The sequence below is a fragment of the Populus nigra genome, chromosome 3, assembly GCF_951802175.1.
Source record: "Populus nigra chromosome 3, ddPopNigr1.1, whole genome shotgun sequence".
NCBI lineage: Eukaryota > Viridiplantae > Streptophyta > Magnoliopsida > Malpighiales > Salicaceae > Populus > Populus nigra.
Genome location: NC_084854.1, coordinates 5,399,957 through 5,419,098, shown reverse-complemented (window position 1 = coordinate 5,419,098; position 19,142 = coordinate 5,399,957). Strand labels below are relative to the sequence as shown.

At 32.3% G+C, this 19,142-nt stretch overlaps 2 protein-coding genes across 5 annotated transcripts; both read left to right on the top strand.

Moving 5' to 3' along the window:
• The first annotated feature begins 2,832 nt into the window (after positions 1-2,832).
• Positions 2,833-4,716, top strand: LOC133688865 (replication protein A 14 kDa subunit A-like). The gene is made up of 3 exons (XM_062108495.1): positions 2,833-3,013; positions 3,410-3,681; positions 4,354-4,716. Exons 2-3 carry the CDS (start codon positions 3,423-3,425, stop codon positions 4,416-4,418), a joined length of 324 nt encoding a protein of 107 aa, XP_061964479.1. The 5' UTR covers positions 2,833-3,013; positions 3,410-3,422; the 3' UTR covers positions 4,419-4,716.
• Positions 4,717-13,553: 8,837 nt separating this feature from the next.
• On the top strand, positions 13,554-18,843 carry LOC133690084 (heterogeneous nuclear ribonucleoprotein Q-like). 4 transcript variants are annotated; one of them, XM_062110259.1, is made up of 9 exons: positions 13,554-13,775; positions 14,873-15,308; positions 15,389-15,505; positions 15,717-15,857; positions 15,960-16,133; positions 16,501-16,708; positions 16,796-16,971; positions 17,223-17,331; positions 17,733-17,818. In XM_062110259.1, the coding sequence occupies exons 2-8, from the start codon at positions 14,907-14,909 to the stop codon at positions 17,292-17,294; spliced, it is 1,290 nt and encodes a 429-aa protein (XP_061966243.1). In that variant the 5' UTR covers positions 13,554-13,775; positions 14,873-14,906; the 3' UTR covers positions 17,295-17,331; positions 17,733-17,818. The 4 variants fall into 4 exon arrangements, with proteins under 4 accessions (XP_061966243.1, XP_061966242.1, XP_061966240.1 ...); XM_062110258.1 differs by lacking the exon at positions 17,223-17,331 and adding an exon at positions 18,361-18,843 and having other exon boundaries at positions 13,557-13,775; positions 14,898-15,308; XM_062110256.1 differs by lacking the exon at positions 17,223-17,331 and adding an exon at positions 18,361-18,843 and having other exon boundaries at positions 13,557-13,775.
• The last annotated feature ends 299 nt before the right edge of the window (positions 18,844-19,142 follow it).

Here is a 19,142-nt window from a genome sequence, read left to right as displayed (position 1 = left end):
CAAGAAGAAGCATGGGATTGACTCGATGCATCTATTATTTATTATGGTTATAATTCAATTAGAATAATTACTGCAAATGGCCCGAACATGTTCTCTAATTTGTTACTCAAGGTAGAAGATAAGAGATTTATAATTTTTTCCTAAATTTTAAGTTTATTCGATTTAATCTTTGTGATTGTAGTCGAAAAATATTAAATGAAATAGTAAGTAACGAACAAGTTTTATGATTTTTCATTAAAAAAAAAGGGGTAGAAAATTAAAATTGAAAAATAAAAAATATTTTTTTTGTGTTTTTATGTGATGTGTGATCTTTATACTTTCAGTTCAACAACCAGATTTTTAACATAACCTAATTGTCATGGAAAAGTAGTGTAAAAAATATATGTAATTCATTGAAAATAATGAAATTACATCTTTGTTTTTAATCAAGAAAATTATTGAATTGACTTCGAAGGATAAATAAATCTATTTATGGGGACTATTGGTCATTCTAGATTGATTGGGGATAACATTGTATATTTGTATTTTTTTATACATCAAAATAATTTAAATACCCCTGGAAAACCAACTTTCTTATATAAAGGCTTTTATGGAATTCCACTTTTCAAAGCATAGTCAAATTACCTTGTTATATTTAGATTCAAAACTTTTTAAAAGGGGACTTGAGGGTTTTTATTTTCAATGTTTTCATTGTTGGTTTTTTCTTTATTCTCATAAAATGAGCTTAGAGGTAATTAAATATTTTAATTAATAAAAAAATAGTTGGCACATATAATATATGCACCATAGTGTGATTTGCCCCGTCATCTTCAGGCAGTGAATATGATGGCTAAGGTGGCTAAAAAAAGCTTTCCTTGGTATTTTTCTATTGGTTTCGGCAATGCTTACCTTTCTAGGTGACATGTCTATTGTAATCCATGCCAGTTTGACGCTGGTTATAATTTTTTCTCCTTTTCTCTCTTTCCTTCTCAATTTACATTCTGCCCCTAAAAAACTTTATTGTAACCCTTTAATTTATTTTTCTTCCAGATTTAGTTCTTGTTCTTTTAATTGTAATTTTTTTCTTTGAATAAATTATTTATTTTAATTTTATCATCCTTTAATTTTTTTTCATCTTTTAAATGTGGTTCATATTATTTTAATTGCTATTTTTTTTAATTGATATGATTTTTAAAGTTGTTTTTTTTTGTTTACAATCCTCATTCTTTTTTATTGCTATTTTTTACTTTAGCAAGTTTTTTTAATTGATTGTCTATTCCAATTTTATTTTTTAATATTAATTTTGTTGGGAATTGGATTTCTTGATTGAGACCGAGTCTATGATTTTATGGGTTACGAACTTGGATGATTCACCTAAATTTAAGAGATTCATCCGAGTTTACTTTATTTTTTATATTATTAAATTAAGATTTTTTAAATATTATTAAATCAATTGAGCTTATTAAACCTAGTCAACTCAATGACTAGAGTTTCATTGTTTTTTCTTTTCTTTTGTTTTTTTTAGAAACTCTAGCATCATTTTAACTTTATTTTTTCTTTTGTGTTTGGAAAGATTTGGCTCGGCCATGGCGTAACGCTGACCACTAGGGGCGGAGCTGAGATTATTTGATTGGGGGCAAAACTCAAGATATAACTTATTATTAGAAAACTCATTTATTTAAAATAAAAAACATTGCACTATCTTATATTTAAACACTAAATAATAAAAAAATCTAAAATGTTTTGCAGCCTCCCTCTAAGTCCGCCGCTGCCGACCACCAAGATAGGTTTACTTGAGTTACTTTTGTTGGTTTTTTTATTTATTTTGGTTTTCAATATTTGGTTAATTAGAATTAAACTTCTTACTTTGTTTTAATCTGGATTCCATGTAATTATCATTATTTCATAACCCGGATTACGGGTTTCAAAAGCTATTCATAGTAGATCCAGGTCGATTTAATATATCATTGTCTTAATAATTTTTTTAAAATAAAAAAATATTGTTAAATATATCACCATTCAAGTATTTAAAAAACATCTCTTTAGTGTACATCAAATCTTTTACTTTTTAACATCTTTATATATTTTTTAAATTAAAAGAAAATGACTATACCCACGACATAACTTGGGTAAAAAAGCGAGGTACAGGCTAATGAGTCACGTGACGCCTTGTTTTATGAGTGATTCATTTGGAACTACAAGAGAGAATGGGAACTAAGGTTTAGGGATTCAATTTCAAACTGATTTTGTTTTCTTCAAAATCTTATTTTATTTAAAAAAGACGGGTTTTTATTTTTATTTTTATTTTTTTCTGAAATAACTTAAACTCTTATATTGTCTCGATCTTAATGAAGAATATAGAATTGGTATTAATACAAATAAAAAAGAGTTTAAACTAGTATATAATCAAGAATATAGGGACCGATTCTTCTCTTCTTCTAAACAAAAAAGGATGAAGTTATAGAATTATATGGATATACACTGATGATTTATAATTTCCAAAAGAAAAGGGACTAAATTATTTATTTCTAGCAATACGGTGATTGATGAATCCTATAATCTTAATTTTCTTTTTTTAAAATGATGATAAATTTTCAATTTTCTTTGTATACTATATAAGACCATACATATTTAGTGTTCATTTGGGATTCTCGCCAAATGAAAATGGATTAAAATTTATTATTTTATTATTTTATAATTTTTAGATTATTTTGATTTATTTATTTGAAAAAAAATTTAATATATTATTAAATAAAAAATACTTTAAAAAAAATAATTATAAAACATCTTTTTAATGACAGATATACCCTTTTAGGTTTCATAAACTATTTAGCGCCATCTGAAAACTGAAACAATAAAAACCCCGCGCTTCTCATTTTTTCTCTTCGGCCTTTCCGTCTCCCATTTCAGTCCTGCTCTAACCCTAAATTTCTCTTCACTCTCCGTTTGGGTTTCGGCGAGATTAAACGCAGGAAAATCGCAAACTTAACTGATCATTTCATCCCTAGGTTTCTCAGCTACCAAACACACCCGTGTAAGTCCTAGCTTCTTTAACTTTACACTTTTTTTTCCTCAATATTTATTTCTTATGTCATAAATCTGTTGGATACATGCGTGAAATATAATGAGTATTTTTATCTAAGCTTAATTTCAGTTTTTTATATATAATTTTTTAATTCAAGGCTTGATGTGAATGATTAATGTGATTATCTTGAATGAGATGCATTAGTATTGTTTGGGCAACTTAGAATTTGAATTTTTTAGTATTGTTTGGGCAATTTAGAGATTTGGTATTGTTTGGGCAATTTAGAGATTTGGATTTTAAAATTGAGTTTAATAGCAGTTTTAAGCCTATTTTCAATGAAATATAATCTGAGAAAATTATGAGGATGTGATGTTTTCATTTGGATATAATAATATTACTCTTTAGTTTTTGAGAGGTTATGGATACATCAAAACCTGCGATTTTTGTCAACGGGGCACTTTTGCCGATGCACGTTCGAAAGAGGGTCCGGACTGTGATTCAAGTTGTGGGAGCTGATCGTGGAGCAGTAGTTGGAAAATCCCCGGATGATCTCCAGCTTGTTGTAAAAGGCTCTCCGCCATCTGCTCCTCTTACAAATTTTGTTGAGGTTATTGGCATTGCTGACAGTGAAAAATCAATCCAGGCTGAGATATGGACCAACTTTGGGGATGCATTTGGTATGGCATATTGCTTTTTCGTTAAATTTCTCTCTATTGTGTTGCCTTTCTTAAAATATATTGGGTTTTGTTGCTTCTACTTGAGAGGATTGAGCGGGCCAATCGAGCAGACACAGATTATTTTCTCTTCTACCTATAGATTTTCCTTGAATCATTAAAAATGCTTAAGTGAACAGATCTTTAGTGTAGTTAAGTTTGTATGTATAGGAATGTCATTCTAGTGGGCGGTGACTCCTCAATGCTGTTTTATATTCATCAGCTGATCTCTTGGCAGCTTGAAGTTCTATCAAGGCTAGTACCTTTTGTAGCAGCTACAATGTTCATTAAGGACAAGCATCTGACTTCTGAAACAAGATTTGGCGCAGTTTTTATTGATTTTTATATCTCATTACTAATCCTAGCTTGAGTGTCACAGATAACACTATCTGTATGGAGGTTTATGCTGATTTTTTTATTTCTCATTTTTTTAATGCTTGTTAGAATATGTTCTGGGATCAGTTTTTTAGTGCATCTCTCTATTCCCCCCTCTGCGCATGTGCAAGTTGTGATTAGCAATAGTGGGAATGGCATGGTGTTTTGGCCAGTTGAATAAACTAATTTTTCCACATTATTAGGTTAGCCATTCCTTGAACTTAATGTGCTTCTAAAAGTCTCTTCACATTATGTTGGCAGATACATACAACTACAATCAGCTGTGTCAGCTTGCAAATGGGGAATATCAGCACTTATTCCTCTGAGGTATGGTGGCCATGTTTTGTCTAGAAGCTGGAGGTTCTTTTGGCCCTGATGTAGCTAAGCGGAAGATGTTGATGGGCAAAGTAAATCATGTAGTAGTTTTTATCAGTCTTTAGAGATTGCTTGAACCTGTTTTTTGGTCCGTGTAAACATCAGTAAAGTTGAGTGTAGAAGCTCATATTTTGCTGAGCACCAGCAAAAAAAATTTCTCGTTATTTTCTGCGCCTTTGACAGCAAAGAAACGGGTGGTATTGATTATATAAAAGAAATTAACCTACGGCATGGTTTTGATCGTCCTAATTTTGTGATTCCGGAGCATTTCCTTGTTAGCTGACTGTTCCTATAATAAACTCAAAAATACTTTCTCGCAGCATCCCTTTGGTGGGAAGCATGTATTTTTCCTTGGTGTTTTGGGATTGAGATGAGTTTGAGTTTTTTTAGGTTGTGCTATAGAAAGTCAAAAAAAAAGAAAAAGAAATTTTTATCTTTTTGTGATTTGTAGGTTGTGTTATAAAAGGATTGTAACTACAACAACCTAATTTACTGCATCTCAATTCGTAGTTTTGAAAATATATTAAAATAATATATATTTTTAATTTTTTTAATATTAATATATTAAAATGATATAAAAATTCTAAAAATAAAAAATTTAAAATTTTTAAAAGCATGGTTGAACTGTAAAAATAAACATTATCTTAGTAAGATGTGTAAAAATAAACATTATCGTAAGGTGTGGATTATGTTTAAAGAAATTGTAATTATAAAAAAAAAAAACTCAATCTTATTTCACCAGATCTGATTCCTAAACACACACTAAGAGCATCTTTTATAGTTTTTTGTTTAGTTATGGAAACCAGATTATTGTTTGTGCTATATTATGTATTAATTTTTTATAATAAAAGTAAAAAAAATTTCGGTTGTTGTTAAAATGTTTTGAACTATATAAGAATTGAATTAATAGAACTTGGTTGATTTGAAAGTTTAAAGACAATCTAGATTACTGATAAAAATATAGTTTAATTAAAAAAAATCAAGAAATCTTTTTTAAATATTAAAATAGCAACATGTTATATAAACTCAGATCAATTCAGGTTAACTTGTTAAATCCACTAGCCAAGTCATTAGACTCTAATAACCCTATGAAAGCAATTTTTTTTACTAAACTCAATTCTTAATCAACCCAATATTGAATGATGAAATTGAAAATAAAATTCAATTAAAAAAATAATATGAGTTAACTTTCTAAACTTGGGTCATGAAACCAAAATAACCTCATTGAAAGCAAATCAAAATAAATTATGATACTCAATTTCCAATTAATTCAATGTTAAATGATAAAATTAAACAAAATTCGTGATTTGGGTCATGAGAATGAGATAACCTCATAGAATATAAACCAAAATAAATTATGAAGTCTAATTCTCAATCAACTCAATGCTAAACAATAAAATTGAAAAACAAATCAATTAAAAAATGATAAAAAAACCCAAGTCAACTATTCTAATATGTGACCTGAGTTATAAGACCATGTTAACCCCCATATAAAGCAATATATATATATATATATGAATCATAATTCCTAATTAACCCAAAGTCGAAGTGTTTAATTGAATTTTTTTAAAAAAGAACAAAAAAAAACCTGAGTCAACCCTATTTAATATATTAAACCCATGTCAAGACTCCGGGTTAACTCCATAGAAAAAGAATAAAAAGAATATAAAATTAAATTCTTAATCAATTCAATGTCAAAGAAGGAGTTTGAAAAAAAAAACTTGAAAAACTCACGATCCAGATCATGAGAAACCCCATAGAAAGAAAAAAGAATCATTAAGTTTAATTTTCAATTAACCCAGTATTAAAGGATGGCGTTGAGAGAAAAAAACTAAAAAAAATAAAATAAAATGGCCCTTGTCAATAGAACTAACCTGCAAAACTTGTTATTTCATGAGACCGATATAACTTTATAGAAATCAAATTAAAATAAACCATGAAGTTGAATATCCAGTAAATCAATGTTAAAGAATAAAATAAAAAAAACTAAGTTTGAACTTAAAAAAAATATCAAAAACTATGAGGATTAAAATAAAAAAAAGTATTTCATTGTTAAAGTGAAATGGCAAGGCATTTTAGTACATATTATTTTAGTACATATTAGAGGTAGTGTTTGAAATATTGGCAGTGATTGTTTTCTAAAATGTTTTTTGTTTGAAAATATATTACAATAATTTTTTTTAAAAGTTTATTTTTGATATCAACATTAAAACAATTCAAAATCATAAAAAATTAATTCAAAACAAAAAAAATAAAAAAAATTCAAAAGTACTTTTTGAAAACAAAAATAAATATACTCTTAATAGCTTAATCTTCAAAAGCACTACCATAACGTACTGTTCTAGCACCAGGTTTATTGGATCAGAGTTGTAACTGAACTGAATCGGAATTGAGTATCCAGAAATATATGTTTTTTTTTTAATATGACTTGAGCTGCAAAAGGCCAGAAAGGTTTTTAATTTTCATTTGCTTACTCCTTGAACTTATTCTTTTTTCCATATTATGGTATTTGTTTCAATGAGGTGGATATACTGACTTAATCAACTAATATTAGAGGGCTTCATGCTAATCATCACCTGTTACATAAATCCGTGCGGTGTTTTACATGCAGTTCCATGTGCGCTGCTTGGACGAGAGTCTCCAGATTATGCCTGTGGTCCTTTGCGGGAAAAAGGAAGATATTCAATGATGGCTCATCAGGCATAAACCGTTAATTGTGATTAATGGCACTAATCCCACGTTGTTCTTGTTCAAAGAGAGAGTAATTATTGTAAGGAAAACGAAACACAATATTAAACCAGTCTTATTGAAGTTGGAGCACAATTACAGAATAATGCATGGAAAACAAGATCTCTTATTTAGTACAATAAAACAAACACCAAGGGAGAACTAGAAACTCTTTATTTCGTAAGATCCAGCAGGATGATAATCAGCATGCATGGGCCTTCAACCAATTATAGGAACCCGAGTAACAATTCTGTTACTGTCAATCCAAACACGAACCCTAGTGCAAGAGAACTCTCCAGTCACAATCGTTCCTTCTAACACAACCTGGGTGTCCACATAAGGATTCTCCGTTTCAATAGTGGCTACCGCAACCCTTGCTTGCGCTCCAAGGAGCTCTGGCCATGAACTCTTACCTGCAAAATTCAAGGCGCCAATATTTGCATTAAAACACACGCTGCACATACGTGCAGTTGCTACACGTTAATTCTAAGCTATAGAATTTCATTCATAATTAATTACCTTGACATTCTGATGCCATTGTAGTATTGGTCTATTGCTCTTCGGTGCTCTGTTACGATATCTCTTTCTGCTGTTATGTTGTGATTGTATTTGAGATAGCAATAGGTATTTATAGTGCTGCATTCGATAGCTAGCTTGACTTGACCGTTACTGATTTTCTATCCATTATTGCTTGAAAATTCAATCATCTACAGCTAGAAGATAAATTGGACTTCCCATGTCATCAACGATTTTCTAGGTGAAATCTTGCCCTAGATTTCTTATTAAGACCAAATTACCTTTGTGGTTAATTTTTATCAAATAAATGAAGATGGTGAGATTCGAACTCAAGACCACTTGGTCATCAAGGCTCTGATACTATGTCAAGGAACTATCTCAACCCAATAACTTAAGCTGTTAGATAAGGTACTAAGATATAATTTATATTATTCTCTAACAAATTCAATGTTTAGGCACTTAAACTTAATCAACCTTATCGCCAAAATGGAATATGCTTCACACTTGACATTGGAATCCATTACTATATGCTTTCAAACATTGATAAATATACTGAGCTGACTTTTCTTGAGCATTTTAGCAGACTGGCCCGATGATAATAAGCTTGAAGAAAACCTACAAGGAATAAGAATAGAATGGAAGTGAAGAGAACCTCGTGACACAATTTGAACACAAGGCAGAAAGTTTTCTAGTTGAGCGGCGTTGAATGGCTTGTTCGCATGCTTGACCATTGCAGATATTTTAGCCATTGCCACTTTTCCACGTTTTTCAAGGTGAGAAGCAATCTCCTATGTTTTTCCTCTGTTTAATCTTATGTAATTTCAACAATACATAAATAGTCTTCCATAACAATAATAAAAGAAAAAAAAGCATTGATAGTCCACAATTAATATATTGTATATGTATATTCTAAACCTTTCTTTGTTAGTTCTGGTGAATATTGTCAAATCTTCAACCATATCTGCCGATGAAGCATTTTACTCTGACTGATTCAATATTGTTCAGCTAATCTTATCGAGTAGATGGTTTATGCTAGCTTGCAGTCTACTCATGGGAATCAATAGGGAAAATTAATCAATAGAATTATTCTCGAAATTAATAAGAAAAATCTGATCATCAAACTATTTCTTTGCTACCCTTTCTTATAATTAATTAATTTCTTTGACCTGAAATTGCTAAAGTCAGTGATCATCACATAAGAATAACAAACAATCAGGAGCCCAATCTCTGCAGCTTCAGGAGCTCCAGGAGTTTTAATTATGTTCTGCTGCAGTACTTTGCCTTTTCTGCCTTTAACATTTTATTTCTTCTGCTTTCCGCAGATTGTTTTCCTTTTTTTCTCCAAATGGATCCTATCTCCATTTTGATGTCTTCATTTTTATCTCTGGCTTATAAAAAAAATAAAATTCAAGAGACCAAAGCGTTTTGGCCATTAATTAAGCCCAGAGCAAGTTTGTCTGCTTTGTTCTTAATTTCTCTTTCTATACGTGGATATGAACTGGCAGCTTCTTTTCATATACCTTCTGAGGCATGAGATTGCATTCATACGACCTCTGGTAGTTAATTTCCGGGCTTGATACTGGATTTTAAAGTCAGCTACGAGCATTCGATGAGTTGAACATTCTCAACAGGTACAATTCTCGTATTTCATAAAAAAAAAAAAACATCTATGCAGTACAATCACGCAATTGACAGCAGGAAATGTCCTCGTTGTTCTTAAAAAAACAAAGAACCAGTAGACCGGTTAAAATAGATTGAATCGATCAACCGATGTTTTATTTGACTTGTAATAAATCATGGAGAAAACAATCTGTTATTACAATATCATTGGAGATTAAAACTCCTTGTTTCATTTTTTGTCAGAATGATCCATGATAATTTATGTCCAAGTTAGCATACGTACACGCGACTGTGCCACTGTATAAATTAAATATCTGCCGAGCAAATTACTCTGACCCCTTCCATGAATGTCTAATTAATTAACCTTATCTGATGGTTTGGCTATATATTTTCTTATATATCTGAAAAATTAAATCTACTTCGGTGGTCAGGCTTCAAACTTTGATACTAGCTCGCAAAACATGTTAACCAAGCTTAGGCATCTAGACGACATTGCTCCATTGAAATGATGCAGCACGCCAATTAATCTAGACGATAATCAAATTATTTCTCTGACCAGAAATGTTATGCATGCAACCATTACATGTATAAGAATAAAAAACAATCAAGAACAAAACGTTGGCCATCAGGAGTTGAAGGGTTTTTTTTTTTTGGTTTCGTAGTGGTGCAAGACACATGAAATGATCCGTCGGAAAACAAGATTTAACAGTTTTCAATATTATCTGGGGGCAGCCTGCAGATAATATTGAAAACAATGAAATTTAACCAAAAACAATTGTAATATATATATATATATATATATATATATATATATATATATATGTTGATGAACTTTATATGTAGTAATGATAATGAGTCCATAAAGAATCACTTAGAACTTCCATAATAGGAAGAGTTCTAGCTCTTAAATCAGTGAAGAAGAGAAAACGTACAGTAGACATGAACACAAATTTATAGAAAGGCTAACTCTTTTTTCCCTTCTTTACTCTATTTAAGAGTTCTGACATTGGCAGATACTTTAAGTTACAAAGAGCAATTAGTAAGATAAATATTACAACGTTGGTACTTAAGGCATAGAAATCTCTTAATTAATTAAGAACATACGTACCCTCGGGAAGAATTTCATGAGGGTGCATTATCCACCAAAGCCATTATCCCTTTATCTAATCTCTAATCGTATTATTTTTCTTACCAACATTAATTACTGGAAAAAAAATATTTTATCAGATTATTGTCTTATGCCATATTCTAATTTAAACTAATCAATACACAGTAGGTATTTAAATTACCCAGATTATAATAAAAGTATTACTATATATACACATGTAGATGGCTATTCCTTGGATTCAATCCTTGTAAATGTAAATTTTGGATTGTCATTGTTTTGTGTTTTGGTGAGAGACTTATTATGAATAACTAAAGAAAACTATATTATTATATGATAAACTTAAATTTAATGCCATAAAAAACCCCTAAAGTTGCAAAACTCTATGGTCTTAGCTCTTAGGCAATAAGCATGGGCAATCTAGGAGAAGAACCCATCTCTCATGGGTTTAGCTTAAGGAAAAAAACCCAACATCTTGAGCTCATTCTAAAGGAAAAGTTTAATTTTCATGTACTCAATCTTGAAAAAGAGTTTAGCTCAACGCCATGAACTCAACTTTGAAGAAAAACCCTGCCTATATAGATTCATTATATGAGAAGAACCCAACTTACATGGGCTCAGTCTCGAGAAAAAGCTCAACGCTATGAGCTCAATCTAGAGAAAAAGCCTGACTCTCGTAGGCTTGGCGTATAATAATAGCCCAGCTTTTGTGGGTTAAGCTAGGAAAAGAGTTCAGCCCCATGAATTTAGTTACATTTTGAGTCCTACTTTTCTTATACCCTTAAGTTTATAAAAATTCTCTTAAGAACCTACCATATTTCCATCGCATTAGTTTTTGTATAAGAAATATTTAGCTTTTATTATTGCATATGTAAGAGATAATTATCTTTTATCAATGCTATCAGGATAAAATAACATTTCAATCTCTCATATTCATAAAAAAAAATTACTTATGAGCTGTAAATACCCCATGAATCCTTCAAGTTTAGATTGATAATTTCTTCATTCTCAATATTTTTAGCATACATATTTTTAGAATTTATCTTTTTAGAATATTATTGCATCTTTTTTATCTAAAAAAATATTTATTTAAGTATATGGAAGTCTCTAAATTTATCAAAAAGGATTTTTTGCATGTACCAATCATCTTAGCTATAGAAAGAATTCATCAAATTATTAAAACCAAGATATTAACCAATTATAACACATAAACCTTACTCCTAAACTATTTAAATGTTTTAATATCTCATCACTATCATTTCTAAAATTTTCATTAAACTGTGCTTGCGTGAGTACACAATAATATTGCATACATCTCTATCTCTCTTATTTAGTGCACTAACAATAAAAGGGCAACCATTGGTACTCCTAAATTCCTAATTGTTTCATTTTTGGAAGAGAGATCCATGCATCATCATGGTAATCATTGCCTTAACCGATTACAGGGGCCCGAGTAACGATTTTGTTCCTGTCAATCCAAATGCAAGAGAAGTCTTTAGTCACAGGTGTTCCTTCCGGCACAACCTGTGTCCATAAAAAGATTCTGCGAACCCTCTAGACGGTAACTAAAAAATTTATTTTTTTTGTGGTTTCAGATTCGAGTCATGTGATGCTCATATAATAATTACTGAAGATTTACATGGGATCGTGAGATTAGTTGAGGTACATGCAAGTTAGACCGGACACCCACATTAAATTAAAAAAAAAAAAAAATTCTGCGTCTCAATTGTCACTATAGCAACCCTTGCTTCTGCTCCAAGGAGCTCCGGCCATGAATTCTTACCTGCAGATGCACAAACAAACATTTTTGCTATAATAATTTAACATTTTTGAAAATGGAGGCCAAATCACGCTAATAACGATCCTTATGCCATTGAAATCAATTTCCTCTTGTGTTTACAATCGATTTGGTTGATTTGACTTGCATCTTTTCAGTCAAGGAGGAAATTAACCTAAAATGAAATACAAGGAGGAGATTGACATTTTGCTACAACAAACACATGGAAAAATTATGTTTTATCTCAAAATGACAACCCAACAACAACATTCGAGCTTGTCAATTGTTTTTTTTTTTTTGTGTCTGTCTATATATATATATTACAAGCTCAAGGAATTCCCCCCATAAGTTTCTTCTTTTCGAGAACTATCGAAATATTTTCCCTATATTTGGAGTGCAAATTAAATTTCGAATTTGGATATTAATCTGATCTTACGTAGATCTAATTGCTTAGCAAATATTTTTATAGATTATCAGTACACATTTTTATTTTTAATGCTCACGAATCTTACATTAACACGTGCAAAGCACAAAATTCTTCGTAGACCTATTACAAAAAAAAAAAATTCAGTCGGAAGACTAATGAAAGATTTCTCTTGCACTTATTATTTTGACATAAATATTTTCATACGTATGTGTTGCTAATTTGGTGATAAGAAGGTTTGCTTTCTTTCATTTTTTTCTTGATTTAAAATTTAGGGTTAATATTTAGAAAAAATAAAATTTAATAAATACACCAAGTTGTATATATAATGTTGTTAAATCTAACCCGGTTTAATGGATTAACTCGGTAATTTATCAATTCAAAACTTGATCCGGATTGAGTTTTATATCGAACAAGATATGAGTTGACCCGATAAAAAAAACTAAATGAAAGCTAATTGGATTATTTAAAAAAATTAACATAACATCATTTGGGATTAAATCAAGTTAAACTAAATTGATTTATCTAATCATATGATTCAAGTTTTAAATTGAGTTATGAATCAGATCAGATTTTATAACTATGTACGTGAAAACTTATCTATAAATATTTTTATAATTAAAAATAGAAAGTACTATACCTAATAAAATATTATAGTTTTCAATATTGATCCTAATTATAATTTTTCTTGAGTAACAAGCTCCGAAGGTATATCTAATTTGCCCATAAGAAAAATGAATTTATATTGAAATCCTTGCTAGCTTTCAATCTTTAATATCTTACAAGAATTAATTAATAAAAGAACCAGGAGTATTGTTTTATCTGAATTATTATTTGCTGCGCCGTCATTTATTGGGCCGTTGGAGTAGGTATCCGACTATCCGTTATCCATTCATTATCCATTGCAGCGTTATTCCTTACTAATTAACTAGCCCATTAAATTAGGGCACAGCGCGCATCCTCTTCTTTAGATTTCAAGGCCAGCGAAAACAAAGTACCGAAAGAACTCAACGGTTAGAGCTGAAAAAAAAAACAAAAAAAATAAAGTTAGGGTTTTTGTTAAGGAAAAAAATCATTCAAAGTTCCCTCTTCTTCTTCCTCCGTGGTTATTTAGCTCGAGTTTGCGTGCTCCTAATACGGTAAAATCTCTCTCTCTCTCTCTCTCTATCCTTTTGGTTGTTGCAATTAAAGTTAGATACTTTGCTTTTACATTAGTTTAATAGGAATTGTTTGTGTGTTCTAATTATTTGTCTAGAATATGGTTGTGGGTTTGGTTTCTTTGGTTCTGTTGGCTTTGGTTTTAGTTGCTCGAGGGCCGTAGATTAATATGTTATTGTGGAGGAACTCGTCTTTTCTTTCTTCTTATTTCTTTTAAAAGAGAGCTGCTAATATGAATAAAGGAGGGTTTTTTTCATTGTTTCCTTATTTATGTTATAATTAGAAAAATAGGAGCCAACTAGCTCATTAATGGCGGGAATTGGTTTGACTTGGATTTAATTCTTGCAAAAAATGTTTGCAATTGGCGCATGAACTAAGATGTTTTTGTAGTAGATGGAGCAATGTAGCTGTAAATCCAGATGGCTCTAGAAGATGCAATTAAGATTTGGGGTTTGTTTTTTGGGGCGGGGTAGGTTGAAAAGCTTTGAATTTGAATCAAGAGAAGGCTGTATCTGTTGCTTGTTATTATATATTGTTTTTAATTAATTATGAATTTCTATGCGGGGATTTTAAGCTTCTTTATTTTTGTTACATTACTTCATAATCATTATGTAATTTATTTTGTGAATCACATTAGTTCAATCTCTCATTACTTTTTTTTTCTTTTTCTTTTTCTTTTTTCTCCCTTTTGTTTTTGGCTGGATGCATTGATCCGGATAGATAGTTGAATGATTAAACTGGCTGGTTTTTTTTTGGGCCAGTATCAGTATCAAAATTTCAAGAAATTCATTGCTTCATTGTATGTAGTTTTTAATCTGTTGAACATTATCATCATCAATCATTATCCTCTCTATTGTCATTCCTAATTCTTTCTTGCTGCTGCTAAAGCTATTTGCTTTTCATGATCCCTTAATTGATTATCATTCGCATTAAAACTCCTTGGACCGATTTCTCATGGCACAAATTCTGTCAAGATTCTTATTCTGCAACTCCATTTGGCCTCTCATTTTGTTTCCACCTTTCCATACTTGCATTCTTCCTTCTGTGAATGCTTCTGGCTTCTGTGCTTGCTTCACAGTTGCCTTGCAAGCTTCTTTTGTTAGATACATAAGATGCCGAGATCAAGGGCAAGTGGTGCATCTGCTGATGAACCAGATGTGCCTGAAAAGTCTGCCGAGCATGAAGAGCAGGTTGACCTTGATGGTGACAATGAAGGCGAGGAGACAATGGAAGAAGAAGTCGAGTATGAAGAAGTAGAGGAAGAGGAGGAAGTGGAAGAGATAGAGGAGGAGGTGGAAGAGGAGGTAGAGGAGGAAGAAAATGAAGAGGCTTCTGATGAAGCAGATTCGCAAAAGGGCTCAGATGGTGATGAGGAGGAAGATGAGCATAAAAAACATTCTGAGCTTCTTGCACTTCCTCCTCATGGGTCAGAGGTGTATCTCGGTGGCATCCCCCCTGATGCTTCTGAAGAGGATTTGAAAGAATTTTGTGAATCTATAGGAGAAGTAACGGAGGTAACTCATCTTGTCTTTGTAAAAATGCTGTCATTGTTTTTTGTTTTGGATGGACTAAATCTCGTTTAAGCTGACAACAGATAAGGATAATGAAGGGAAAAGACTCAAGCGAGTCAAAAGGTTATGCTTTTGTGACTTTCAGAACAAAGGAGTTGGCTTCGAAGGCCATTGAAGAGCTTAACAATACTGAATTTAAGGTATTATGCTTCTGAGTTCTTTTATAGAAACAACATCAGCCATGAACATCACTTCAGGTTTATGCTTGCAATGGGATTTGCCTTCACTATTATCTTTCTCATTTTATGTTGTTTGAATGTTACTTTCATTTTTTATTTTTTTGAAAAAGAGTTTCTGACTTCTTAGTGCAGGTAGTTTCCATTTCTTTTAACCTGTCTGCTTTCTTTTCAGGGTAAAAAGGTTAAGTGTTCGACATCTCAAGCAAATCATAGATTGTTTATTGGAAATGTTCCAAGAAACTGGGGAGAAGAAGATATGAAGAAGGCTGTAAAAAAGATTGGGCCAGGAGTTAATTCGGTGGAATTGCTGAAGGTTTGTGTGCTTGATTTTCTTGTACATGCATACATAGACAACCCAGGTTGATGTTTAATTGTGTAATGATTTTTCTTGATCGCACTTCCTTATCTTCTACAGGACCCACAGAACCCAAGCCGTAATCGTGGATTTGCTTTCATTGAGTATTATAATCATGCATGTGCAGAATACTCAAGAAAAATGATGTCAAACCCAGAATTCAAGCTAGATGATAATGCTCCAACTGTGAGCTGGGCGGATCCCAAAAATGCAGGATCTTCTGCTGCTTCTCAGGTCTGCTGTATTATCATATTTTGTCCGCTATTTTCTTTAATGGAGCCTTGTGTTGACTATCAGTAAATTTAGTTGATCTGCTTGAAATGCTTTTGCACCTGTCTTGTTGCCTTCTTGTTATTGATACCAAACAGTCTTATTTCTTGGAGGTTATGAGGACCATCTTTTTTCCCCTTCTCAGAAGACCAAGCTAAATCAACTTTTCCATCTCTGTTTTTTTTTTTTTTTTTGAGCATTTTTTTTTCAATTTTTTTTAACCACTTAGGCAATTGCTCGTGCTCAACAGCAAGACAGTGTGGTTACATCTCTCGAATTGTTTATTTTGAGAGGTTTTCAAGTCATGACTGACTTAATACATCTGGTGCAGGTCAAGGCAGTGTATGTCAAGAACTTACCAGAAGATATTAATCAGGATCGTCTAAGGCAGCTGTTTGAGCATCATGGAAAAGTCACAAAAGTAGTTTTGCCACCTGCAAAACCAGGACATGAAAAGAGCCGATTTGGTTTTGTGCATTTTGCAGAGAGGTCAAGTGCCATGAAGGCATTAAAGAACACTGAGAAATATAAAATTGATGGTAATTTTTCCTCAGATCTAGCATATCCTCTCTTTCTTTCACTTATGAATATTCTCTATTAATGACTGTTGCTTCTTTGTTTGGTAGGTCAAGTTTTGGATTGTTCCCTTGCAAAGCCTCAAGCAGATCTGAAGTCTTCTGGTGGGCCAAATTCACAGAAGTCATCCCCACATTCAAGCTTCCCACCTCGTGTTGGTTACAGTTTAGTTGGGAGTTCATATGGTGCTCTTGGTGCAGGATTTGGTGCTGCTGGCTTTGCACAGGTAAGTTGATGTTAAATTGTACTCTCTCGTGCGCGCACGTGCACACACACACACACGGCTCTCTGACACACAGAATAAGCATATTTATGGTTGTCTGCTATGGTCAATGAAGGAAGGAAATATTTGAAAAGTTTGTCAACTTGAATATCTGAGTTATTTCAACCTCTTTTTTTGGTTTGATGCTGAAGAGCTAGTTGCCTTTTCATTCATTTCAAGACAGAAATAAAGATGGGTTTACTTTTAATTGGCAGGAATTTGTCGTGCTGATGTCAATTTGCATGATTCTATATTTGCAAAATTTCTCTAAGGATGCTGCAGGGTAGAGGTAGCATAAACAGATTTCTTAATGTTTGTTGTCAGGTGCGACAGAATGGCACACTGGTGACCATTTGTTTGATATTATAAAGAAGTTGATTTGAATGCTGACCAAATTATTACTGATTGTAATTCAGCATGATTATTGTGGTTGACAATATTTGCTTGGAATGTGGAGCCCAATACATGCTTGAATTAATAACAATAAACACAATTTAATTACAACAAGAAAAGACCCAGTGAATTGTATTGACATTAAGCAATGGGTTATCCTCATAAAAAGTATTTTTCCAATTCAAAAATTGCATTTGACATCATCACTGAAAGTGTGTGCTTGATAAGGATTAGTCTGTTCCCTTTGTTATGACATGTCTAGTGTGCATGTTGAAATTATTACAGACTTTCTGATTAAGTGTATTTGTTCATTGGCATGAAAAACCATGCAGCCAGTCATCTATGGTAGGGGACCGACTCCTGCTGGCATGTCAATGATGCCAATGCTTTTGCCTGATGGAAGGATTGGATATGTCCTGTAAGTATCACTTTTTTATAATTTTCAATGAGTTGCATATCCAACAGGAACCAGTTACATATGTTAGCAAATTAGAACTCTGTATTTTTCTATTCCATTGTTTGATATTAGTTGCTTGTACTTTTCTATTGGCTGGCTGATTATTTGTCATCATCCTTTTGTTTACCTGTTTGTCCAACAACCTCCTTTCATCACTCTGAAATGCTTTGTGTACCTGGAACGTTTGGAAATATACCTTGCTCTATTCTCACGTTGTAATACTAATTACCCTTAAAATATTTCTCAAATGTGTCGTGCTGAGAATTGAGCACAGCTAATCTCGGACAGTGTCATACCCTGAGCACAATGAACATGATGATTGAGCTTCTTACTATGTTGTGAAAAGATGTCTTACCTCAGTTCCTTGATGCTGCACTTGCCAGACCAGTGATTTTAATGGCGTGCAAATCCTGAATTTGATTCCTGTACTTTTACACTTCTTGCTCTGGCAGAATAATTAGTTGTCAGCCAGAATTTAACATATCCTTATTATTTTGCCTCAGCCAACAGCCTGGAATGCAAATGCACAGCCCTCCACCACAGCCCTGGGGTGGCAGGGGTAGTGGTGCTGGTAGCTCGAGTGGTGGGAGACGTAATGATGGTGGCCGTGGACGCAGCCGATATAACCCATACTAATTTTAGCAGTGGAAATGCGGAGGGGAAAAGGAATTTTTTACTGTTTGACATTGATTACTTGGATGATGAGAAAAGCTTTGTAACATCTCAAACAAGCAAGAAAATTAACTTCGTTTAGTGGAAATGGGCCTATATTTTCGAAAACTCCATTTACTTGCTCTTTTTTTTTCTTTTTTCCTTTTTTATAAAGGGTGGACAATCAGATTTTTGAGCATGTTGGTTCATTGTTTGTTTTTGCTTCAGGTCACAGGGTAGTCCTGAGTAGTGTAGGTTGCTTTATGTATACTGACAGCTTATTTATGTCTGGGTACACTGAAAACAGCTTATTTATTCGTGAATTTTTGGATGAAGCAACTTAATCTCGTTAACCTTGCATTTCTTCTTATGCTTGGTTAGGGCAACTTGTTGCTTCGCTCAGAAAACTCATCCAAATTGTGAGAAAGGTCACGTGGCAGGATCACTGGTGATATCAATTACAAAGACGCAGCTAAATAATTTTATTCATCTCGTTTAATCATATGTAGCAGCAGCAGCACTAGGCTCTCTACCTCAAGTTTGATCCTTGGATGAGAAAACAGATTGTATTTTTAGAGCGATGGGTCTGTTATATGTTGAAAATTTGTAGCCCAGGCTCAAAGTTTCGTTACAT